Here is a 26,266-nt window from a genome sequence, read left to right as displayed (position 1 = left end):
AAGTATCAAAAACACCATGGGGGGGGGGGAACGTGGTGCATCTTTAAAACCATGAGTCCCAGGATTTTAGTGTTTCAAGTTCCAGTAGAGATAGGCTTAGGATATGTATATACACAGACAGACAGACAGACAGACAGACAGACAGACGGACAGACAGACAGACAGACAGACAGATGGACAGACAGACACAGAGGGAGGGTAACACCATTTTCAACTGTGTGTAGTGACTGCATAGAAGTCATTACCCAGAAAAGGGAATATGACCAGAATACAGAACATATCTAGGAAAATTTATAAATTATAAAACCAGGAATAAGCAAGGTTGTTTAGATCATTAAGGAGATAGTTAGCAACACCGATGCTATATGAGAACCCCAGCTCCTCTTCTACTTCCAGGGATTTCTATTTAGTTGGATAAACTAGGGTTCAGGAATCTAATTATAACTGGGTTAGCTGAATCACCTGTCCTCCAAGGCAAAACACAAAAACTACTGGATGAGCCATAGATCGAACCCAACCTGCCAATCCCTGTAGCTAACTGCTCGGTTGGTAAATGACAGTTCAGAGACAGTACAGCTGCTGACCTGGGAACAAGCTCTGGAGTAGCCATTAGATTTTGAATCAGTAGGTCAAATGAAGCAGTGTCGTTGTCTTCTGCTCCCTGGTTCAATTAGGGCCTTCCATTAAGCTCTGTGCACCCTTCCCACCTCTGGAATAAGTCAGAGCGAAGAATTCCTACCTTTGGAAGGAAATATTCAGGGTTGCTTACTTGGAAAAGGCATAGATGCTGGGCGGTGATGGTGCACGCCTTTAATCCCAGCACTTGGGAGGCAGAGGCAGGCGGATTTCTGACTTCGAGGCCAGCCTGGTCTACAGAGTGAGTTCCAGGACAGCCAAGACTACACAGAGAAACCCTGTCTCGAAAAACAAAACAAAACAAAACAAAAAAAAAAAGAATTATATACATTCTTAGTTATCAAGGTGGGTAAAACTTCTCACCTGAACACAAGCCTAACAATCCTATTTTGATCCCCTGGTTTCCACAGAAGGAGAGACTATTCCTGAGCACTGCCCTCTGACTTTACACACACACACACATACACATGTGCACACACACATGCATACACACACATTCACACACATACACATGCAAACACAGGCACACACATGCACACACACATGTGCATACACATACAAAAAATAATAAAAATATTTTAAAATAAGTATATTCTCTAGGCCAACAGTTGACTGCCACGACCATAAATAAATTAATTAAATAGTGGTAAAACATAAGACTAAAAGATCTCAAAGTCTTTTAGCAACATAGTAAGCTTAAAAAACAAAAAAAAACCAAACAAACAGTTTTTGGACTAGAGAGATAGTTCAGCTCTTAACAGCACTTGCTGTTCTTGCAGAGGACCTGGGTTTAGTTCCCAGCATCCAACATGGCATTTGCAACCATTCATAACTCCTGATCCAGAGGATCTGATACCTCTTTTGATTTTCAAGGGCTTCAGGAATGCATGTAGTATACATACATACATATATACGTACATACAGACAGACAGATAGACAGACAGACAAAATGCTCATGCAAAATAAAATATGTACACCTTTTTTTAAAAAAAAAATTAAACTGTATTTTACTCTAGTGGCTGGAGTTAATGAAACAGCCATCTCAGGAAACACATTAAGAAGTAATTTTTCACTTCTTTAGGAACACAGCATTTCTGTTCTTCAGAAGATGAGGCCAACCTGAGGACAAGAACAGCCTTGCTTGAGCCAGCCTCTTCCCAGTGCACCTACAGGTGAAGGATGCAATTGTTCAGATGAGAACTATGTGCATAGTGCGTACCCACCCTTGCCTTCCTCGGGACTGGGACAGCATCTACGTGGCTTGCTTGTGATGCAACTAGAAACCACATTCAAGAGTCACTGGAGCTGTGCCTGGCATAGTGTGGGTAACTGGCAAATGGCTCCCGTGATGGGATTTAGTTGTTACCATAAGAACAGACAACCAGAAGCTCCCAGGAACCGACTTATATGGACAAACTGACATCTAGTGGTGCGTTTTTTATAACATGGGCCAAAAGTATAGTTAATTGCTGGCTTGATATTTAGTTTGGGGGAATAAGTAGACAGCAACAGAATGCCTGCTTTTCCATGGGAACAACATTTAACTCTCATCAGGGATTTTCAAACGTGGTTGTGTATGAGAATGACTTGTGAGCCGGGCGGTGGTGGCGCACGCCTTTAATCCCAGCACTTGGGAGGCAGAGGCAGACGGATTTCTGAGTTCGAGGCCAGCCTGGTCTACAGAGGGAGTTCCAGGACAGCCAGAGATACACAGAGAAACCCTGTCTCGAAAAACAAAACAAAACAACAACAACAACAAAGAGAGAGAGAGAGAGAGAGAGAGAGAGAGAGAGAGAGAGAGAGAGACAGAGACAGAGACAGAGAGAGAGAGAGACAGAGACAGAGACAGAGACAGAGACAGAGACAGAGACAGAAACAGAGACTGACTTGTGAAGAGGACACTGTGGGGCACAACTCCAATCCCAGCACTCCAGGGACAGCACAGGTGGATCAGTCTCAGGCCAGCCTGTTCTACACGGCAAGCTCCAAGCTAGCTGAGGCTACATAGTGAGACCCTGTCTCAAAATTAATTAATCAATTAGTTAGTTAATTAGTGAGAAATATGCTAACTTGCAGAAGGTGTAGTTCAGCCTCTCTCTGCCTCTTTCTCTCCATTTAAATTTTTTTTAGCAGTGATTTTTTTTTTGGTTTTTTGTTTGTTTGTTTGTTTTTGTTTTTTTTTCGAGACAGGGTTTCTCTGTTTAGTCTTGGCTATCCTGGACTCACTCTATAGACCAGGCTGGCCTCGAACTCAGAAATCCAACTGCCTCTGCCTCCCAAGTGCTGGGATTAAAGGCATGCACCACCACCGCCCAGCCTAGCAGTGACATTTTAAAAAGTGATTTTAATATATAACCAGAAGCTGGACATGGTGATACCTGTGCTTCTAACACTTGGGAAAAAAATCAAGAGTTCAAGGTCACCTTAAACTACAGGAGATTCTATCTCTACACACACACACACACACACACACACACCATATACACACACATACATCATATGCATACACAAATACATCAAACACACACCCATACCCACACATACACATACACATCAAACACTCAAATATATATGGAACCAAGTTGAGAACCACTGCAGTGGCCCATGAGGTAACTATTTATTATTCTCTTCATTATATAATCAAAGAAAGTAAAACCCAGAGGGTAAAGTAATTGCTGCAAAGCCACATAGTAGGCACCGAGAATTTGAGCTTGAGTCTCCCGTATCCTCCAATCTGATGCTGACTTTGCAGAGGCTTTTAGAAGTCTGGTATTCTCCGAATAGCTTCTGCATATAGGAGTCTAAGTAAAGGACAGTGAGGATTTGCCCAGACTATGAGCTGAAGTCCTGCAAACAGATTGGGGTTGGTGCGGTCATTTAGTCTAAGGAAGAAGGCACCAATTATCTGCTCCTCTCTCTAAACTCATGAGCTTAAACTTCATGAGTTTTGAACTCTATTGTTCTACTGATGGATAAATTAGCAGTGTGAGGTTAATTGTGAGTCAAATTAATACAAGATGAACATTAAACATGTGTATATGTGTATGAGAAAGGGAGACAGACAGTCAGACAGACACACAGACACACAGACAGACACAAAGACAGACATATCAGGAATGTATTAGAGACAACACAGATAAAAATCTGTTAACCATCTACTATTGAGGCTCAGGAAAGAGCAGACTATGCTACCACTGACTTTTCTGAGACACACTTATCTTCCAGGCATTGGTCTTGGGGGAAGGGGGACAAAATGTCCAAGCCCTGAGGTATAAGAGCTTTGGCTAACTTGGCCTCCCACAGAGATCTTCAGGGGATGGATGGTTTTGAAAGGACCGAGGAACACAGATCTGTTCCTAGCCCATCCAGTACAAACTAAAGCTCACTGCCAACACAGGAAATGAACAGGGCCTTCCTGCGTCAGGAAGGGAGGCTGCATCTCTTAATCATATACAGGGACCAAGCCAAAGCCTGCCAACGCCACACTCAAGTAATTGCTAGGACACTTTCCCCGAATTTTATGGTGAATGTGTCTTTGATTGGCTCTTGGCAGCCTGTAAGAGCAGGCTGAGGAAACCAAGGTTCCGCCAAGTGAACAGTAGTCTAGAAACTCATCCTATGAAAAGGCTATGCTAGGGGTCACAGACTCGGCCAGAGCGTTGAACTTGGCCCACAGATGTTTTTGGCTTAGTGCTAGTTGACAGTGTTTTCAATATTTTTCAATTTTTGCCAACATTCAGCTCCAGGAAAATTTCACACAAAAACTCTGATATTTATCATGAAATACTGTTGTGTGTGTGTGTGTGTGTGTGTGTGTGTGTTTCTAGGAATTGAACCTAGGTTCTTATACATACTAGGCAAGAGCTCTATCCTATGCCCACAACCCCTTAATATAGACTTTTGTCCTTGAGAAAGGATCTTACGTAGACTAGGCTGGCCTAAAACTCGCTAAGTATTATTGGATGAGGTTGGGCTCAGGCTCACTGGGTAGCTGAGGAGGACCTTAAACTTCTGATCTTCCTGTCTTGACCTGCTGAGTGCTGGGATTACAGGTGAGTGCCACCCTGTAGTGTTTATGCACTGCTGGGGAATCAAACCCAGGGCTTCGTGCACACTAGCCAAACACTCTACTGACTGAGCTTCAGCCTGTCTTCTACTTTCTGACATATTCATGGTGTCTTAGTTAAGGTTTTATTGCTGTGAAGGGACACCATGACCATGACAACGCTTATAAAAGATATTTAACTGGGGCTGGCTTACAGTTTCAGAGGTTTAGTTCATTATCATCATGGCAGGGAAGCATGGCAGCATGCAGGCAGGCATGGTGCTGGAGAAGGAGCTGAGAGTGCTACATCTTCATCCAAAGTAGCAAAAGGGGACTGTGTGCCACCCTGGGCAGAGCTTGAGCATTGGAGACCTCAAAGCCCGCCCCCACAGTGACACACTTCCTGCAGCAAAGCAACACCCAGTCCAACAACATGATGACTACTAGTGATGTATGTAGTGTTTACTGATTATGTAGTTCATTAAGAAGCAATGGAGGAACCTGGTGGTGGTGGTGCAGGCCTTTAATTCCAGCACTTGGAAGGCAGAGGCAGGTAAGTGACTGTTCAGTGTCAGGCTGGTCCACAGAGCAAGTTCCAAGACAGCCAATGCTACACAGAGAAATCTTGTCTCGAAACCCCCCCTCCCCCAAAATCAATAAAGGTGGGGGCAGTGAGACAGCTCAGTTGGTAAAGGTGCTCCCTGCCAAGCCTGATGACCTAAATTTGATCCCCAGAACAAATGATCCCATGGTTAGGAGGAGAGAACTGACTCCCAGAAGTTGGCATCTGACACTTATCCAAATATACGTGTGCACACACACTAAATTGATGAAACAACAACAATAAAAAAAAAGGTAACAGGTCAGGCTGGGAGGATGAAGCCATACAACAGGAGCCTGTGGGAAGGGGAAAGCACACTCCTGTGCTTCCTTGGCCTCTATCCCTTTCCTATTGATTTGCTCTTTTGAAGTGGTTCACTGAGAAATGCCCCCATTAGATGGACTGTATAAAGTAAGAGAAACACAAATCTCAGTTGAAAATGGACATTTTTTCCCCCCTAGACTCACATTGAGAAAAAGAACAGCTGTTTTTTGTTTTGTTTTGTTTTGTTTTTGTTTGTTTCTTTTGTGGCTATTGCTGTTTGCATGCTGGACCACACTAGAGCTTCTTTTTCATGTCAGAACAGGGATAAGCCACTCACCTAGTCAACCAGTGAATTCACGAAATGGAAGGAAGGAGCAGATGGAAAGGAGACAGCGGAGACATTCTGTAAGAGAGGAAAACAAGCCAGCAAGGAGAGGCAGGCCGTTGTGAATGGTCATGGCTTTCCATTCTGCTTTATCTTTCCAACATTTTGTTAGTATGAAGAGATAAGCAAAACTGCAGGGTTAGGCAAAGGGACACTCGCTCCTTTCTTGTAAGATACAAGCACGCAACTCTGGAAGCCAGAGGGGAGAAAGAGGCTGCCTTTGGCTTCTGCCATCTTTCCCCTTTCCTGGAAGGTCCTCTCTCCTCCCTTTATTTGTGCAGTCTCGGATCTGATACAAGCTCCCAGGCTGTCCAGATCTCTGATACCCCCCCCATCCCTTCTCCCCAGATCTCCTTTAGCTCATCTGCTGCGTGCTACACAAGTCCCACTAGATTGAGCATATTGTCCTGAAAGACTCTTGTATGTGTGCATTATAAAACCCCTTGTAAACTCCTCGAGAACAAGAGCCATTTCTTCTGTTCCTGCTTCATCTCCCATAGTGCTGATGGCCTAAGAGACCCTCTCTATGGCCTTGCTGCCTCACTGACTGGAGAGTTCAGTTCCGATCCCAAGCTCTTGCCAGCAAAGCAAAGGCTACACAATAAAGTCCTTTCACTATTAAACGACAGATTCAAAGATAGAGGGGCTGAGAAAGTGCCCACACAGAATCCTTCATTGTCTCAAGTCTTTCCTGGGAGTCAGAGCCTGGAATCCTCAGGTTAGATATGGAAATAACTTTGATATACTGTATGTGATGTTTAATCTTGGGTTAGCACTTCATTTAGATGGACTGCATAAAATAATTGATAAATGGACTGTTTATTGGCTTTTACTTAGCACGCTCAGAGCCTGGAGTTTGATCTCAGCACTAGAAAAATAATAATAATACATGTTTGGGTTACATCAAAGGATCAAAGAAAGGAAAGATTTTCTTGTATGCAACTAATTGGTGTCTCCCAAGTCTCCCCCAACACCTGTTATGGTTCATAGTCAAGAATTCACTGGGGAAAATATTGTTTTCATATTTTAATGGTAACAGTGCTACCAGAAGAGAAAATGTGTGTTGGGGGAGGGGGCTCTGTAGCCCACATTTTCTTCCTTCCTTCCTTCCTTCCTTCCTTCCTTCCTTCCTTCCTTTTTTTCCTTCCTTCCTTCTTTCCTTCCTTCCTTCCTTCCTTCCCCACTTCCTTCATCCCTCTCCTCCCCACCTCTCTTTCTGAGCCAAAGCTTCAAAATGCAGCCCTAGCTGGCCTTGAACTCACAGAGATCCACCACCATGCCCAGCCATACTGCCATTATTTCCATTGCTAAATGTTTCAGTGCTTTTTAGGGTATACATAGCAATCAGCATTTAGGATCCTAAGAGAGTTATATTCATACCTCTTTTGTATTCTGAGTCTATCTTTTCCATGGCTACTTTGGGTATCAAGTGTACTTAGAGAACACTGTTTTCTGATTGATATGGATGCAGATTCAGCTGACCCTCCATGCTTAAATCTTTTTTTTTTTTTGAGTTATTATGTATAGGGTGTTCTGCCTGCATGTTGCCTGCACTGTAAAAGAGGCCACCAGATCTCATTATAGATGGCTGTGAGCCACCACACGGTTGCTGGGAATTGAACTCAGTATATCTGGGAGAGCAGCCAGTGCTGTTAACCTCTGAACCATCTCTCCAACCCTCATCTAAATCTTCAAAGTATTACGTAGAGTGAAAATGTGAGGACTGCTAAGCGGCCTTGGGAAGTTCCAGAACTGTTTGTGTTCCAGGGATCTAAATGTGTTCACAGACAGCAATGTGAATGGGGTAAGTTGGCTTTTTATTTTTGTAATGGTCCTGTGATATTATCTTTGTGGTGTCCTGTGGGTTGCAGTTAAGGAACTCTTCATAGAACAAAATTGGACATGAAGAAACACACACACACACACACACACACACACACACAGACACACACACTACTTGGGATGTTTCTTTCCTCAATAAACAAGATTCTACTTTGTGTCTCAGAAATCCATTTGTACATCTTGTGAAAAATTCTGAGTCTCATACTTCTATTTCTGAGTCTCATACTTCCATTCTAGTAAGGTTTATAGGTCTGGCATGCATTTAGGATGTAAATACATCCTTTTAGGGATCTGGAGAAATACATGAAGTCACTTAGTGTTCTTTAGTCCTGCGTAAACAGTGCGGAAGAGGAAACCAAGTGGAAAGCTAGGCCTGGAGGTAGCAGATCTGTAATCCCAGCTATTAGAGAAGCTAAGATAAAAATGCGCCTGGATTACAGAGCAAGGTCAACAGTACCAGCCCAGACAACCGAGAAAACGCTGTCTCAAATCTTCAAAAAAGTTAAAAAGGATCAGGTATGGGGGTGCACACCTTTCCTAGTACTTGGGAGATAGAGGCAGGCAGATTTCTATGAGATTGAGGCCAGCCAAATCTACAGAGGCAATTCAAGACCAGCCAGGGCTACATAGTAAGACCCCATGGGGGGGGGGGAGGGAGAGGCACCTAGGCTTGTAGTTTAGTGGTAGAGAGCTGGCCTCTAATATGTGAGGCCATTTATTGAATATCTAGTAATCCCCCTCTCTCCACAAGAAAAGGATACTAGAGTAATCAGGCATGGTGGCACATATCTGTAGCACCATGCTCTGGAGTCTGAGGCAGGAGGATTGCAAGTTTGTTTTCAACCTGGACTATATAGTAAATTCCAGACCAGCTTGGGCTACATAGTAAGATCTGGCTTCAAAAATAATAATAATAATAATAATAATAAAATAATAATAATAATAATAATAATAATAATAATAATAATAATAATAATGTGGGCATGGTGACATGTGCCTTTAATCCCAGCACTTGGAGGCAGAGGCAGATGGATCTCTGTGTTTGAGGCCAGCCTGGTCTACAAAGCAAGTCCTAAGACAGCCAACTCTATATAGAGAATCCCTGTTTAAAATAATAATAATAATAATAATAATAATAATAATATTGACTGATAAGTAGTTTATCTTTGTAAACATAGTGAGAACATTGTTCAGTATCAATGGACAGTGTGCCTGTCCGCTGCTGCCGGTGTCAACTAGCAGAAGAGCCATTCAGCCTAGACAGGAGCTGGGTTCCCCGCATGGAGAGAAGACTTGATGTTAGAAGACAATCTTCTTTGAGGAATTCGCATGGCTTGAAAACAGGGTCATTTCCAAAGGGTCCCCTTTCAATAAGTTTTTCCCGGGCAGTCCGTAGATCCCTGAAATACGATGGGCGGTTTCTGCGTATGGGGAACGTTACGACAGGACTCTGGAGCCAAGGATTTGGCACCTTGGGCATCACACTCTGCAGAGAAATATTAACACAAGGTCTCACATGAGAAAGCAGACTATGCAGAAGACTCATTAACCAGGTTATTAGAGTAGCTAGAAGCTATTAAACTCAATAAGAAGATTAAAATCTTGTGTCCCATGACTCTGGCCAGCCTAATGTGGAGAAGAGGCCTGAATTGCTCACTTAACAAAGCTTGGCCATTTGCATGGTGGTTTGATGGGCTATCTTTATTATTTATTGTTCTTTGATTCCCCAAGACCCACATAGTGGAAAGAGAGAATTGACTCCCTCAAGTTACTCTCTGACTTCTACATACCTGGCTGCTCTTATTTCAACATGACACAACCTAGTCATCTGAGGGGAGAGAACCTCATTGGAGAAGACGCCTCCATATGATTGGGCTGTCAGCTGGGGAGTGGTAGCTCACGCCTTTAGTTCCAGCACTCAGGAGGCAGAGGCAGGCAGATCTTTGAGTTGGGGGCCAGCCTGATCTACAGAGAAAGTTCCAGGACAGCCAGGGCTGCCCAGAGAAACCGGATCTCAAAAAAAAAAAAAAAAAAAAAAGATTGAGCTGTCTCTTAATGGCAGTTTTGAAACCATAAACAATGAGCATGCGTGGGGCTGGTGAGATGGCTCATCTGTTAAGAGCACTGACTGCTCTTCCAGAGGTCCTGAGTTCAATTCCCAGCAACCACATGGTGGCTCACAATTATCTTTAGGGAGGTCTGATGCCCTCTTCAGGCAGGCAGATGCATATGCACCAGAGTGCTCATATATTAAATAAATAACATAAAAAAAAATGAGCATTCGTGTAACATATTTGTGCATGCAACTATTTTTTTTTTTGAGACAGAATCTCACTGTTTTGCCCAGGTGGGTCTGTGGATTCACGTGATCCTCCAACTTCAGCCTCCCAAATAGTTGGAACTACAGGTGCACATCATGGAAATGACTTTTTTACATTTTTATTCTTTCTTTCTTTCTTTCTTTCTTTCTTTCTTTCTTTCTTTCTTTCTTTCTTTCTTTCTTTCTTTGTTTTTTTCGAGACAGGGTTTCTCTGTGTAGTTCTGGCTGTCCTGGAACTCCCTCTGTAGATCAGGCTGGCCTCAAACTCAGAAATCTACCTGCCTCTGCCTCCCAAGTGCTGGGATTACAGGCGTGTGCCACCACTGCCTGGCAATAAAATATATCTTAAACAAACAAATTAAAGAATAAAAATGTACGGGCAGTGGTGGTGCACCCCTGTAATCCCAGCACTTGGGAGGCAGAGGCAGACGGATTTCTGAGTTCGAGGCCAGCCTGGTCTACAGAGGGAGTTCCAGGACAGCCAGAGATACACAGAGAAACCCTGTCTCAAAAACCAAAAACAAACAAAGAAACAAACAAAAAAAATTCAGCAAGATATATTTTATTATTTTTGTTTGAAAGACTATGGGTGCATATGCAGACATGTGTGCAGGTGTCTGTGCAGGCCAGAAGAGGGCATCAGATATCCTGAAGCTGAAGTCACAGGCTATTATGAGCCACCTATATGGGTGCTGGGAACCAAACTCAGGTCCCCTGAAAGAGCAATACTCATTATAACCACCGAGCCATCTCTCTAGCCCTAGATGAATGCTTTAAAAGGCTAAGTTACTATAAGTAGAAGTAATTGAAGAAATATAACAGTGACTATTGATAACGGCATCTTGTCCTTCAAAGTTCATACTGGGATTTACTAATAATAATCACTGTTAGATTACCCTGGTATCACGGTTCTCCCATTTGTCTATATTATATACAGATATATGTAGGAACACATAAATATAGACATATATACTGGCACATGTAACCCCTAGACAAATCCTGATGTAACTCTTCTTTTGCCCGATTTCCCTCTCCCTAATTTCATTCATAAAAATATTGCAGAACTGAGTGTGGTGGCTCTTGCCTGTAATCTCAGCACCAAGAAAGCTAAGGCAAAAGGATCTCCATGACTTTGAGGCCAGCCTGACTACACAGGGAATTCCAAGCCAATTTGGGCTACAGAGTAAGAGTCTATCTCACGGTAGCAACTACCCCATCCCAATATATTAAGGTCATTTTATTTCAAATCACTCAATGACACACACGGATGGAAATGGTTATTAATAGCTGCTTCTGTAGTGAGAACTAAGCGGGGCCACAGGAGACGTGATGGAAGTGATGGAATTACAGATAAGTCAGATCCCAAAGGGCAACTCCCAGCTTCAGGGGAAATGAGAAGACAGACATAGCAGCAAGTCTCTTTATTTAAGGAAATCACAACGTGTTCAAAAAAAGAAAAGGATGAGGTCACAGGAAAAACTGGGAGGAGAAGATATGTGTACAGCATATGGAAATGACAAACAGAGTCTTCTAATAGCCAAACACCGGCTCCTCGGCTTTGCAGGCAGAGAAGCCCAGTGCACCCCCAAGTTCACTGCAGGCTGTGTCCTTTGTCACCTGAAAACCACTTTTTTTTTGAAAAGATAATTCAAATGATCAAATATGTCAAATATGACCTGCCCTTTGTCTGCATCTACCCAGGAGATCTAATACCAGGATGCTTTCAGTACACACAGCCTTTATGTCAACAAGGAAGCTCTCAGGGCTGGGGAGTGGCTCAGTTGGTATAGTGCTTGCTGTGCAAGCATGGAGACCTGAGTCTGGATCCCTGTCACCCATGTACAAAGCCAGGCCTGTACACCCAGCACTGGGGAGGGAGACAAAGACAGGACTCCTGAGCTTACTAGTGAGCCAGTCTATCCAAGCCTTGAGCTCCAGGTTCAGTGAGAGATCTTGTCTCCAAGGAGTGTACACACACACACACACACACACACACACACACACACACACACACTTTGAAAAGGAAGAAAGGGCCTTGAGGGGTGATTCAGTCATTAAAAGCACTAATTTCTCTTTCAGGGAACCCAGGTTTGATTCCCAGCACTATAGTTATAACTTGACAGATCAAAACTCCCTGTAACTCCAGTTCCAAGAGGAATCTGATACCTTCTTCTAGACCTATATGGTCCATAGACATGCATACAAGCAAAACACCCATACACATACAAAGAATCTAAAAATAAAACCAAACTTTTAAATTAAAATTAAAAAACATCAATAGTGGTCATTAAAAAGGAAAAGCTATTCCTTCCGAGAGACCTTTTCTGCCAGGCTTCTGAGGCTTCCTTGTAGGGCACAGAACCTGGGAAGACACTGGCGACCCCACTCCTCGGTGCTGAGCAGACCCTTCACAACCCCTCATAATGGCTTTATCTGATACGGTCCTCTCTTAGATTTGTTACAGTAGTTTTCTCCTTGCTGTGACAAAAATGCCTGAAAAGATATTTTCAACTTAAGGGAGGATTTATGCACACTTACATTCCTTCATGGTAGGGTAGGAATGGCTGCAGGAGTAGGAGGCAGCCAGTCACACTTCATCCTCACTCAGAGCAGAGAATAAAGATGCTGTGTGGAGCGCTTGCCCCCCCCCCATCCCCCCCCCCCCCCACTACAAGACGCCAGTCCTTGGGATAGATGGTACTGCTCACTTTTAGAGCGGGTCTTCCTACTTCCTACTTTAATCTAATGTAAACAATCTCTTACAGAGGTGCCCAGAGGCTTGCCTCTTTAGTGATTCTAGATCCTGTCTGTAGGCATAATATTATTGTATACTGTGTAAAGATTATTCGTGTATTATTCAAATGTGGATTTCTGTGTCCCCATATCTGTTTGCAATCCTTATTCTGAGAATCTCCTGGCTCAAGGTGGTGTAAAAATTGCTCCACAATTATCCCCTGATTGGTCAGTAATGAGCTGATTAGCCAATGACTGAGCAGGGAAGAGAATAGAGCTGTACTTCTTCCCAGCCTGGGATGGGTGCAAGAGAGGAAGTGGTGAAACCTCATGAAAAGGAGAGACAAAGCCAGGAGTCCAGAAGCCCAGAGAACCAGAACAGTATTAAAATGCAAGTATCACGGAGATTTTTGGATGGGAGGGGCCAGATTAGCATAGAGAATTAAAATAGAGCAATACTGCTCGGTTGTTGTGCCCAGAAAGCTTTTGAGTAAATATTCTAGTCCAATCACAATTAGGATTTGATATTCCTTTCTGGCCTCTTTGGAACACACACCGCACGCACGCACGCACGCACGCACGCACGCATGCACGCACAAACCTTTTAAAAAGCCTGAAGCTTGAAGAAGAGGAGGAGGAGGAGAAACAGAAACAACAGTCTATTGAATTTGCTTGCAAAGTCTGATTGAGAGGCAAGCCCAGGAGGGTAGGAAGGACTTATGTAGGACATTGGCAAACAAAGTGGAGAAGTCCATAACTCCCTTTTCAGAGGAAGAATATTGATTACAAGGGTCTCACCCTGTAACCTCAGCCTTCCACGACCATGAATCACCATACTCAGCAAGGCTTTGTATTTGAAAGAGAGTGAGACATGAAATGGAGAGAGGCTTAACAATGGAGTTTTCTGCACTGAGGAGAGCCAGTAAGAGCTGTGCTTCAATAGAGAACATCAAACTTTGCCTTCATTCATTCTACCAGGAAACTGCTTAGGAACAAAAATACCTGCCACAAAAATGAGAAAGCAGACTAAAACAGAGGAAGCCGCTGCACACCTTTAAATCCCAGCACTCGGGAAGCAGAGAGAGGAGGATCTGTGAGTTCAAGGCCATCCTGGTCCATCTAGCAAGCTCTAGGATTATGTAGGTCTTGTCCCCCAAAAAACAAAAAAGAGGAATGAAGTTGTTTTCTTCTGAATTGCCCTGTGCCTTGTTTTCTTACATGGAACCTTTATCTGGCAGCGAGTTTTGCCTTTCCAGTGTATACTATCGCAGTTTTAAAAAGGTGACAAACAGGGCTAGCGGTAGGACCCAGAAGGATGGTAGGCTTGGCCTACCTAGGGAATGCTGGAGGACTCGCCCCCTTCCCAGAAAGCACCACGGCTGCGGAAGCGCGGGTCTCGTCGGCCGCCCCGCTATGGATGCGATTTCGAATGGCAACGGCGCGGCGCTGCTGAAGCGCGGGCGGGGGAGGCGCCGGCGGCAGCCGCAGCCCCGCGGCGCATCGGTCTCGGCCCTACCCTTGCGGCCCCGGAAGGTCCGAAGGCACCGGAAAAGTGCGGCGTCCCGCGTGGCTGCGCTGAGAGCTCGCGCGCTCCTGAGCCGGGACTCGGACTCGAAGGTGGCATCGGTCGGGGGCAAACGGGACGGGCCTGCAGAGCTGCCGGAGGCCTCGCGGGCGGCGGAGCCCAGGCCGGTGCCAGTGCGCCCGAGGCCGGCTTCGGCGACCCTGCCGCGCCGGGTGGAGGGACCGATCGCGGTCTCCCGGAACCTGGGGACGCCGGCTCCGCTGCCGGGCTCGCACGTGGATGACCCGGCGCGGCCCTGGGATTCGCCGCTGCAGCAGGTGTTAGCGGAGCTGAACGGCATCCCCAGCAGCCGGAGGCGCGCCGCCCGCCTCTTCGAGTGGCTCTTGGCGCCCCTGCCGCCGGACCACTTCTACCGGCGGCTGTGGGAGCGGGAGGCGGTGCTGGTGCGGCGGCAGGACCGCAGCTACTACGAAGGTCTGTTCTCTACCGCCGACCTGGACTCGATGCTGCGCTACGAGGACGTGCACTTCGGGCAGCATCTGGACGCCGCGCGCTACATCGACGGGCGGCGGGAGACCTTGAACCCACCGGGCCGCGCACTTCCCGCCGCCGCGTGGTCCCTGTACCAAGCCGGCTGCTCCTTACGGCTTCTTTGCCCGCAAGCTTTCTCGCCCACCGTGTGGCAGTTTCTGGCTGTGCTCCAGGAACAGTTTGGAAGCATGGCAGGCTCCAACGTTTACCTCACGCCCCCCAACTCGCAGGGCTTTGCTCCTCACTACGACGACATTGAGGCTTTCGTGTTGCAGCTGGAAGGTCGGAAACTCTGGCGCATCTACCGACCGCGGGACCCAAGTGAGGAGTTGGCCCTGACGTCTAGTCCCAACTTCAGCCAGGAGGACCTTGGTGAGCCCGTGCTACAAACGGTACTGGAACCTGGAGACCTGCTCTATTTTCCTCGGGGCTTCATTCATCAAGCTGAGTGTCAGGATGGAGTCCACTCTCTGCACCTCACCTTGTCCACCTACCAGCGCAATACATGGGGTGACTTTCTGGAGGCTCTTATGCCTCTGGCAGTGCAGGCGGCAATAGAAGAAAATGTGGAGTTCCGCAGGGGTCTGCCTCGAGACTTCATGGATTATATGGGGGCCCAGCATTCAGACTCTAAGGATCCCAGAAGAACAGCTTTCATGGAAAAGGTGCGGGTCTTGGTTGCTCGCCTGGGACAGTTTGCTCCTGTTGACGCTGTGGCTGATCAGAGAGCAAAAGACTTCATTCATGATTCCCTGCCCCCTGTGTTGACCGATAGGGAAAGGGCTCTAAGTGTTCACGGGCTCCCAATTCGCTGGGAGGCTGGAGAACCTGTAAATGTGGGGGCCCAGCTGACAACAGAAACAGAAGTCCATATGCTTCAGGACGGCATAGCTCGGCTGGTGGGTGAGGGAGGCCGCTTGTTCCTGTATTACACAGTGGAAAACTCTCGGGTTTATCATCTGGAGGAACCCAAGTGCTTAGAAATCTACCCCCAGCAGGCCGATGCCATGGAACTCTTGCTGCGCTCCTACCCAGAGTTTGTGAGAGTAGGGGATCTGCCCTGTGACGCTGTGGAAGACCAGCTTTCCTTGGCAACCATGTTATATGATAAGGGGCTGCTGCTCACCAAGACACCTCTCGTTCCGAGTTAGTTCTTGGTGGCTGGAAAGAGCGCGGTTGTTTGTGACTCTCACTACCACTGCCACCTTTGTGTCTCTTTTACAGCGGTCACGTTCTTACCTTGCTGAGCATCAGTATGCCTATGTTTACCTTTATGATTTCCTCCGTGTTGCAGACCTCAGACCTGAGAAGAACCTCTTCATCTAGGTACAAAAGTAAACACAGAAATTGAAACAAGGGGGGAAAAAGCTATTTGCAGAAGTAGCCCCTATCCCACCATTTCTGAGTACCAACTTCATTCAAGGAAGTTGCTTCCTTGAGTTCTCTTTCATCAGTTTGTGGGGTGAGCTGGGGTCAGTACTCTGTGTGTTAAGTTTGTATGAACTTTAGATTTATTAAAAAAAAAAAAAAAAGTGCCAAAGACCATCTTTCTAAGCCTAGATTTTTCTGGGGATTGATTTGAAGAAGTGTGGGACAAGGAAAATAATGGCTGAGATGAAAGGCCACATGGCTCAGGATGTCACAGGAGTATATTAACGTTTTGAAAGAAGAGAGCTGGGGTAGAGCACGCGGATGCTCGGCATGTGCAGTGCCCCGGGTTCATCCCAGCATCACACTCGTTAAAGAAGAGAAGCGTAGCTGGCTGGGGCCATAGATTAGCTTTGGAGGAAACTCACTCACTTTAGTTATGAGACTTGAACTCCGAACTGAACAGTCCTAGCAGGAAAACTTTGACAAGCAGAATCAGCTTTAAAATACATACGGTATTTGCTCAGTGCTTGGTTTAAATCAGTGACTTACGGCCACTACTCCCAAAGCGTCACGTCACCTAGTTGTACTTTCACGGGCTTTAGTCACCTAACGTTTTGCTAGCTGGCCACAGGGAAGATTGGTGTTCAAGTTATTTTCCACTCTCATTCTCCCCCACACACCCAAGGAGGACGAAACTTTCCCAAATCTGGCAAGTGCATGTTCTCGTGACTGGTGGAGGAGAGAAACAGCACCAGAAACAGCACTTGGAACCAGAAGACCTGGGTTTGGGTGGTGGCTGGTTGGCCACTGGCCGAATGGTCTGCTTACAGATCCTGTGAGTATGTTCTGCCACGGTCTGACTCCTGCACCTTGCCATTTACAGTCTGTCTGGGCCTCTTAAGATCCTCCTATCATAACTGACAGGTTCAGGTTTTAAGGCTGAGTGTTTTAAGGAAGTATTTCTTCCCCTTAAGTTAGAGTATCAAATAATTGTTTTCCTTCCAACCCCATTTTCCATGGGTGACCACTATAAAAGATTAAATGTGTACTTAAGCAAACATATGTGGTAGTTTTTATAAAGACTTGTGCTTTTCTCTATGTCCTTTGAAAATCAGTTCAGCCAAAGCTGCCCCTTAAATTCCACACAATTGCAGATGGATGAGAAGTGGGGGGTTGGGGGTACATGGAAACCAAGAAGGGGACTAAGCAGCCCTCCTGACCTAAACCATACAAGGGCTCCTTATGCAGTCCTCAGATGGCTGGGCTGGGTCCTGGGATCATTTTGTGAGAAGAGTCAAGGAATGGGCTCACCCCTAAGAAACTTACTCTCTGAAGTTTTGAAGTTTTGAAGAAAAGTGTAGAATTCCAGCGGTTTTTGGCCCTCTTTGGGTTCTGAGTAAACCCATTTAGCTCTTTCTTTCAAGTGTTTTACGGCCAGTTCCATCTTCAGTATTTTCTCCGTCAGTACGTCCTTTTGGTTTAGTGTTTGGATCTAAAGGAAAAATTTTTAAAAAGCAACCGAACCAACTGTATTAGGGAGGAAAACCCATTAAGGTAATTTGATCATGCCAAGCACGTATTGCTTGCTTGTTCATCTCAGCACTTGGGAGGCTGAGGCAAGATCTCAACTTTGAGGTAATTTGAAGTTGTATAGTAGAACTGTCTCAGAACAAACAAAAACATAAAAAATATAAAGTAATTGATTACACTGTGCTTAGTAGCAAGCCTCTTGAAGCCCTGGAAACACAGTTTGTATTTACCTTGTCCTTGATCTCCTGAATCATTTCTTGATTTCCTTCTTTTTCTAAGTTGAGTGCTTTCATTGTCTGGTGAATTTCCCTGAAAGATAATGAAAGATTGTGACCCTGTCCTAACCCTGTCCTAAAAAGAAAGCATAACGGCAAACGCCGCCACAGGATTTGGAATTAGGCGGGAATCCTAAACTCCACACGTCAACAGTTTAACGGAGACTTCTCTGTAGAAATGATGTGATAATTTACAGAGCTGTTGTGCAGTTTCAGAACTGATATGTGAAGGCATTGGCAATTGTTTATTAAACACCTTTGTGAAAGTTACCACATGCCATTAACTGCCACCACAGCGTTAGTGTGGACTTATCTGCACTGGAGGATTGAGACAAGAAAGGACTGAGGGGAGGCACAGCACGTAGAGAGGGCCCAGGCCTTCTCCAGGTTCACATGGCTATTGCATTGAAACTCTAGTATTATTGACTATCGTCTCAATAAGTACTGAATACAAGTTGAATATGTGAATAACTTAAAACTCCCAGGAAGAAGAGGAATACACAGGAATTATGGGAACCGTGACAATCTGACTGTGGCAGGGTTTTCTGTTACCCGCTTAGCAGAGCGTAGAATGATCAAGGGTTGGAGAGTTGGCAGTACAGAGGTCATGGCGAAAATGAGAGGTCTGGTGCTTACCTAAGAACAGCCTCATGCTTTTCCAGGAGCAGCACATCCAGGAAAGTGTCCCTGACCTGGCTCCCCTGAAGCTTGAGAGCTAGGATGCTCCGGCAGGCTTCCAGCCGTACACCTGGTGACTCTTCATAGTGGATAGCCCAAAGCAGATTGTTTGTCAGCTGGGGACTCACTTGTCCAATCTGTCCCAAAGCTGGATAGGTGGGAGGTCAAGCATGTTTCATTGTTACTGAAGACTAGGTTGACTACACCCTAGCATTGAGAGGGAATTAAGAGATTTGCAGACAGTATCTTGGGGCTGACAGTTAATCGCCATTTAGATAGGAGTAAAATGAAAAAAGCCTTTTTTTGAGTAGTGGAATTTAAAAAGGACATTTAGAGAGCTAGCCGAGCTCTGCCTAGCATGTTTGATTCCTGGCTTTGGGGCAGGTCCTGCTGTTTAGCCCTAGCTGGCCTCATATTCGCATCCTCCTGCGTCTGCCTCCTGAGAGTGGGATTCCAAGCATGGACCACGCCTATTTCTGCATGGGGATATTTCTTCCAAAGGACTCAAGAGGATAGTGTTTCATCCTTTCCTTGCCTACTGGGATGTAAACATAGACGAGTTTGCCTATCCAGGAATTAGATAGGGGCAGATATAACCTGAAGAGCAGTGTGGTTAAGGTGGGGGGGGGAAGGGCACAACTATTTCTCAGGTTTAACTAGGTCTGGTTTTGCTAGGGGTCTGCCAAAGGCCATTTTAGAAAACCCAAGAGCAGGGTTTAAGTTCTGCAGCTGTCTTGAACTTGGTTTGACTGTAGTTGAAATCTCTGGGGAAAGCAGGATGTAGCCAACAGTGAATTCCTACTAGAAATATATTAATTCTATTGGTGGGGACTGTGCTGTCTGGTCTTTGCTTAACAAGTTTAAATAGACCTAGACTTAGGACCCTTAACTAAGATTTTAAAAGAAACTCTTTTCTTTCTCAGCCCCGAGACTTCTGAGAAGCTAAGATAATTCCTCCCACGATACTCTAGCTAGTTTATTAGAGTTTCTGGGGATGATCTGTGTTAGCATGGAGAAGGTATTTCTAGCCTAGGGCTTGGAGCTATTCTTGAAATACCTCGAATGGCAAAAGCCTTGATTTTCCAGTAAGGATCTGTGTGCATCAGATTCAGGAGGCGCTCAGACACCTGCAGTAGACAAAGGGCAAGGTTGAACCAGAGTAAGAATGGACCAGAAACAAAGACCCCCTCAGTTCTATGGATGCTTTAACTGGAAAAACAACCACCTATCAATTCTAGTAACACATGAGCTACAGCCTCAGGGATCAGCTTGTATAGTAACTAGCTGAATTATCTACTTTTTTTTTTTTTTTTTTTGGTCTCAGCATATAGATCTATAGCCATACATATACTAACTACATGCTCTACCACTAAACTATACCATTAGTCCCAGACTCTCCCTTGCCACCCGTTCCCATTCTTGGTTTTGAGACTATCACTATGTAGCTTATAACTTAGGTTCACCTCAGATGTTTTCTAATGTGTATGCGTGTTTTGCCTGTATGTCTGTCTATGCAACACATATGCACTGTGCCCCCAGAGGCCAGAAAGTGGCATAGGATCCCTTGGAACTAGTTAGATATGGTTGTGAGCTGTCGTGTAGGTGCTAGGAATCAAACCCAGTCCTCTGGAAAAACAACCAGTGCTCTTAATTTTCTTCAGCCCTTCACCTCAAATTCTTGAAACTCCTACCTCTTGCCTTATCTCCCAAGTGCAGGGATTACCTCGTGCTTTGCTTAGACTTCTTTTGAATACCTATGCCCAGTTTCTCCCTGATAGTATAAATTCCATCCGTTGGCATTAACCCTAAAACCTCTCAGCAAGCAGGTATTAGAAGCCAGTTAACTGAGGAGACAACTGAGAATGTGGTGTGTTGTGGCTTGAAGTTTGAGCTTGTTAGGCGCTCCGTGCTTCGGATGTGTCTGACTGATCATCCCACTTCCCACAGAACAGTGAGTGTACCAGGCACCACAGAGACAGGGAAGCTCTCTCAAGGTCTATCAGATAAGATGACAGCGTCCTTGACTTACCATCTGGTCACGGATCTGCAAGGCACCTGCTGCCAAACAAGCTGCCTGTCGGATTCCTGTGAACTCATCAGAGAAGCAGGTCAGGAAGCTTGGGAGAAGCTTGGCTGTCATGAGTCTGAGCACACGGATCAGGGAGAGGGCCTTAATCCGCTCCTGGGAGTTTCCTTGACACAGCTTAATTCTGTAAAAACACAAGTGGCTTCTACTATTTCCCTTCAACTTTTCTGTGCCTTGTTCCCTTCCACCAAGCCCTCAGGTTAGAATTCTAGCTTTGTGGGCCCAGTTATATAGCCATACCCTTTCCTAGTCAGTTTATAGCCATGAAAAGTGCACTGGGTTCAGACCTCAGGTGTCTTTATTTTTTTTTGAACCCGTATCACCTAACGTATACTAGACATTCAGGTGTAATAAACAGCTAAATATAAAAAAAAGTGTCACTTTGCACCACCTCAAACAGTCAGTGTCCCTGTCCAGTCCCTCTTACAAATACAGTGCTCATTTTGGCAGTTATCTCCCAGCCTGGAATGACTGCATTCCCATGAAACAAGCCCATGGTGAGTATCTCACTTTTTTACAGCAGTTACCATTCATACCACCGTTGTAGGTTAGTACTTTTTGCAGTGGGACCTAGTATGGTGCTGATCATATAGGGAGTTCAACAGATGCTGGCTGGATCCCGGATCACCCAGGCACTTCTAAGAAAGGAAGAGTTTCTAAGCTTACAGTGGCTGGGTCCTACCTGATCATGTCATGGATCTCTTTGCCAAGGTTCATTCGCCCCAGAGCTTTGGCAGCCGCTTGCCTTACATCCCTGTTCCAGTCATTCCACATCAGCTGGATTATCTTCTGTTTCATATCCTAGAAATAGGCATGATAACTGACTATCAGTTTTTGTACTAGATACCAGGTTTTTCCCCATTCTTTAGTCACAATCCAGTTGGGCAAATGGTATCTCTATTTACAGATGGCTCAGTACAGGCTTTGATTAACTTACCCAAGGATAATCTGGTAAATGCTTATAACTGGTCTCAAATCCAGGTCTGTTTTCCAAACTTCTCTTTAAGTTTTATACCATGTTGGAGCCAAAAGAATGAGTATAAGAGACTTGAAATTTGAAAGTGTTATTTAATGGAGTAGCTTCCTCATTCCCAGATTGCCTGAGACTTTTCTGGTTTTAGTACTAAAAGTCCATGTCCTGTACAAACCAGGGCAGTTAGTCACTTCTCTCTTATAGGGGAAGGAAAACATTACTACAGTTGTGGTTGATGATGGTGTAACTTTGTGTAAACTAGTTTTCCAGCCCAAAACATCTTGCTCTACCTCTATCTGGTACCAGATATTTTCCTTTAGGACTTAGCTCAAAAGGCATCTCCTTAGTAAAGTCTCTTCTGCGCCTTGTAAGCATAGGGAACCCCTATAGTGTCTTACCAATGTAGACGGGATGTCGTCAGAAATTGCTTGCTTACTGAGTGAAGGAAAGAACTCAGGGGTACTGCCCTTTTAAACTTCTGCAGGTTATCATGGCGTCATCATCTGGACCTTGTCCACAGCTGGGGTCTCAGCAGGAACTATAGCACGTGAGAAAGATTAGCCTGTCCTCAGACCTCTTCAGGTTATTGTGCTGAATGGCCAGATTGTTGAGTGCATTCTTTAACAAAAGGTGAGGGTTAAAGAATGGATGGCCTGTTCCTGTATTCACTAATTGATGGTACCCAGGGTCATAAAAAGGTGAACACACTAAAATAAGGGCTCATTTTTCCTTCCCTAGTTATTGTAAACAAAACAGCCAGGAGATGCTCATCCAGTACCGCTTGTCTGCACACAAGGACTTTGGGGGGTGTTCTGGAGATAGGACTACAGCTATGCATTTCATCCAGGTGATATTTTATGGTCATCGTGTTTGTCAGATATCCCCACTGTAACATTCCCTGCTGGGTCAGATCAGCATTTCTAATTCAAAAGGTTGATTATGAATCACACCCAGCCACCCCCTTAAAAAAAGCAACAGAGAGAAGAAAAAAGATGAGATTTAAACAACTGAAGGACATCAGGAAGTAGCAGGACACCGACCTCCATGAGGAAATCAAAGCCTCTGCAGGCGAGTGTGGTGTGAACCCCCGACAGAAATATGAAAGGGAAAATGTTTTCCCTTTGCTGTGGTGGGAGAAGTGAAGGTGCGCCAGATCCAAGATGTAAAACATGACTTAAGAGATGACTTATATGTGTTTAGAAGTCTATTACAGCCCTTAGGAATCAGTTCAGATCTATGTGCTCTTTTTTTAGTATTTTTAAAATGTTACGTGTATGGATGTTTTGCCTGTGTGCATGTCTGGGTACCATAATAATGGGAGCATTACAACACATTGGTACCTGGTACAGGAGAGGGTGTGCTCCCTGGAACAGTAGTATTTTGGTATTTGGAATTGAACCAGAATACTTTGAAAAACAAGTACTCTTCACTCAATAACTCTTTTCCCCGTGCTATGTGTTCTTGAAAAAAAAAAAAAAAGAAAGAAAAGAAAAGAAAAGAAAAAGAAAAATTATCAAGGACTATAGCTTCTAATTTCAGTTTACTTGGACTTAGTCTCCCTACCAAAGTCTCAGTTTCAGTAAGATGGAGAGATGCCTCTGGGAGAACAAGACACCACTAAAGTGGTATGCCCCATGAGCCCTCAGGAAGTAAGCCCTGGTATCAGATATACAATTATCCATGGAGTCTGCAGTGCAACCACACAGTTCAGCAAGCATTCTGCAGTGGCATTGAAACGGCACAGTCTTTCTTCTCCCTCTCCTTTATGAGTATCTTATAATTTTATTCATTAATATAAAGATGAGAAGCAGTTTCATTCAAATGGTCAAGAAGCATTGTCAGAAGAGCCGGACATTTGTTTGTGTCTGTGCTTGTGTATTTGTGGATGCAGATTGTGTGTGTGTGTGTGTGTGTGTGTGTGTGTGTGTGTGTGTGTGTGTGTGTAGTTTTTGAGGAGTCCAAATGCACCATCTCTGATCCCTTTTAAGTAACCCCACAATGACACTAGAGAAAATATGTCCTTTTTCTGTCAAAGAGTAGGCTTAGTCCAGTTATAATCTAGCCCTTGTACAGTCCCTAAATAGCAGCATCCTGAACTTTCACTGCTGTGTGAGTCCTCCCCAAAATGTAAATGTATCACAGTCCTAGACTTAGAACAAACTATTAGGCTCTAGGTAAGCCAAAAGTGAGGTGATCTAGAGGCTACGGAAGCTCTGTTGAAGGCAGTCGGGGTTCAGGGATTATATAACAGCCCAAAGTCAGAATAGATTTTCTAAGCTTTGCCCAGCTCAAAGCATAATGGGGTACACTCTTGAAGGAGTAAAAAATATTTCTTTGCAAATAATTCTTTTCAGCCCGGATATCAGGACTCACAGTGATGAAAGCAGATCCATAAGGATGCCCTCAGAAAGCCATCTTCGATTACCCAGGTTTTATCTTCCAGTATGCAATGAACGGTGAAATGAAATATTCTTATAGATTCATTTAAATGTTGTACATGTAAGTCTGTGAGGTGCACAGCATGTGTGTATACGGGGAAGGGAGACATGCATACGTGCACGGAGGCTAAAGAGGGCATTCTCTCTCCTCCTCTACCACTTCTGCCCTTTTCCCCTGCAGGATCTCTTGCTAAAACTGAAGCTCGTGAGTTTTGGCCTCTGTGGGACTACACCTTGGTTAGATGTGGATGCTGTGATACAAATCCTGGTCTTTATATTTGAACAGTGAATGCTTTTCATCATTGAGACCTCTCTAGCTCCTCAATGATGCTTTGTAGGAAAACTGTTTTCTGCAGTCTTAGCATGAGAACTGTGAGGGAAGAAAATGCTTTTGTTTGTTTTGTTTTTTTGTTTTTTGTTTTTGTTTTTTTGAGACAGGGTTTCTCTGTTGCCCTGGCTCTCCTGGAACTCACTCTGTAGACCAGGCTGGCCTTGAACTCAGAAATCCACCTGCCTCTGCCTCCCAAGTGCTGGGATTAAAGGCGTGCGCCACCACTGCCCTGCTGCCTTTTATTTTCTACTTCCTCTCCCATATATATAATTTCATCTGAACATTGACTGAACATGTGTGTGTATTTATCATATATATATCCATCCATATGTATGCATATACACACATGGATGTAGCACAAAGGAGAAAGAGACCAGTTCCACTCCCAACAGCTAGCGATTAGAATGGAGTAATGAAAAGATGTTCAGGGTTCACTTGCTCAGAATTCCTTCAGTTGTAGCTAAGTCCCTCGCCTTCAAGTTGTTCAATACACCCTGGCTCCTGAAAGTTTCAAGAGAGCATCTTATGTTCACTCTGCTCTCAAGCCGTGAGGGCCCAGATAAGAAAGCTGTGAACTGTGGGTGGGACAGGGTGCAGAATGTTCTTTCCATAGGTGGCTTCTAGAAAGAATTGCATAAACTATGATAGGTGAATGCACATGAAAGCCAGGACACGAAGGGATGCCCTAGCGTGTCCACATCCTCTCTGGGAAAAGCAAAGGCCTTGGAAGAATATTGGCTCTTTTCACACAGACAAAGATGGTAAATAATACCAGGTGTCCTCCTCCACTGTACTTGCATTTGCTCAAGCTAACTGTGAACATTACCTCATGCTTTGCTTGCATTAATAATAAAAATACAAAATGCTTTGTTTGCACTACCCTTGAGTTCAAATTCCTGGAGTCCCCTGGTATCCCACGAAGGTCTTTGGTATATCCTTCAATCCTAGGAGACAGCTCTACTGGCCGAGGGACGGGGTGACATCAAGCTATATGTATTGTTAGTCTTGTTGCTCAAATTGCAATGCCACTGTTTTTAAAAGAAGGGTCCATGTTTTTATATGTATGCACTGAATGTTCAGAGAACCAGCACAGTCACCTGTTTGGTTGAATTGTTTGGTCTTTTCCGTCTGCTTCTCAAAGCAATCAAGGGCTGATTTTCACTGTAGGGTGAGAGGTACCGAATCATTGACTGATACTTTTATAATGTCTGCTGATACTGAGACACACACACACACACACACACACACACAGAGAGAGAGAGAGAGAGAGAGAGAGAGAGAGAGAGAGAGAGAGAGAGAGAGAGAGAGAGACTGAATCAAATTACTATAAAGTTCCTAAGCTCTTTCTCTTGGTTTGTGTGTATATTGATAGCGGCTGTGTCACAGCTTGTGGATCGCCACCCCCAACAAGAAACACTGCTTCAAGTCAGAGACGTATATAATACTTAAAGATAATCCAAGTTATGAGTAAGAGGAAGCAATGAGATACTAAGTAGAAGCAAAAAGTAGGAAGACTCCAGGCCAGCCTTGCCAAGCTTTCTGGAAGCAAAGACAGGAGACTTACTATGCAGACTTGCCCACTGATCTGAGAGAAAGCACGGCAGGCCACGATGCGGTCCTTCCACTGCCTGCTGTTCAGCTCCACAGCAAGCATCGTGTGGATCAGGGTCTGAGGAAAAGGAAGAGTTGCGTGGATAGTCTC

General features: G+C 44.8%; 2 protein-coding genes across 2 annotated transcripts in view; one reads left to right on the top strand and one right to left on the bottom strand.

The window, feature by feature from the left end:
• Positions 1–8,913: 8,913 nt before the first annotated feature.
• Heatr4 (HEAT repeat containing 4) overlaps positions 8,914–26,266 on the bottom strand; it is a 31,206-nt gene continuing 13,853 nt past the window's right edge. Inside the window, exons 8-16 of the mRNA XM_076921713.1 lie at positions 26,129–26,233; positions 21,505–21,623; positions 20,766–20,946; positions 19,794–19,863; positions 18,695–18,884; positions 18,014–18,092; positions 17,580–17,745; positions 16,152–16,204; positions 8,914–9,259 (exon numbers count right to left, since the gene is read on the bottom strand). Of these exons, the coding sequence (XP_076777828.1) occupies positions 9,005–9,259; positions 16,152–16,204; positions 17,580–17,745; positions 18,014–18,092; positions 18,695–18,884; positions 19,794–19,863; positions 20,766–20,946; positions 21,505–21,623; positions 26,129–26,233 (1,218 nt within the window). The 3' untranslated portion in view covers positions 8,914–9,004. The remainder of the gene's footprint in view (positions 9,260–16,151; positions 16,205–17,579; positions 17,746–18,013; positions 18,093–18,694; positions 18,885–19,793; positions 19,864–20,765; positions 20,947–21,504; positions 21,624–26,128; positions 26,234–26,266) is intronic.
• Riox1 (ribosomal oxygenase 1) lies at positions 14,142–16,173 on the top strand. Its single transcript, XM_076921714.1, has one exon. It carries the CDS (start codon positions 14,240–14,242, stop codon positions 16,031–16,033), a length of 1,794 nt encoding a protein of 597 aa, XP_076777829.1. The 5' UTR covers positions 14,142–14,239; the 3' UTR covers positions 16,034–16,173.

This window comes from Arvicanthis niloticus, chromosome 23 (assembly GCF_011762505.2).
Source record: "Arvicanthis niloticus isolate mArvNil1 chromosome 23, mArvNil1.pat.X, whole genome shotgun sequence".
NCBI classification, from domain to species: domain Eukaryota; kingdom Metazoa; phylum Chordata; class Mammalia; order Rodentia; family Muridae; genus Arvicanthis; species Arvicanthis niloticus.
The sequence above is the reverse complement of the archived record's forward strand: the minus strand, read 5'-3'. Positions and strand labels throughout refer to the sequence as shown.

Coding starts and splice junctions, on each gene's coding strand:
- Riox1 (XM_076921714.1), top strand. CDS start 14,240: ATGGATGCGATTTCGAATGGCAACGGCGCGGCGCTGCTGAAGCGCGGG.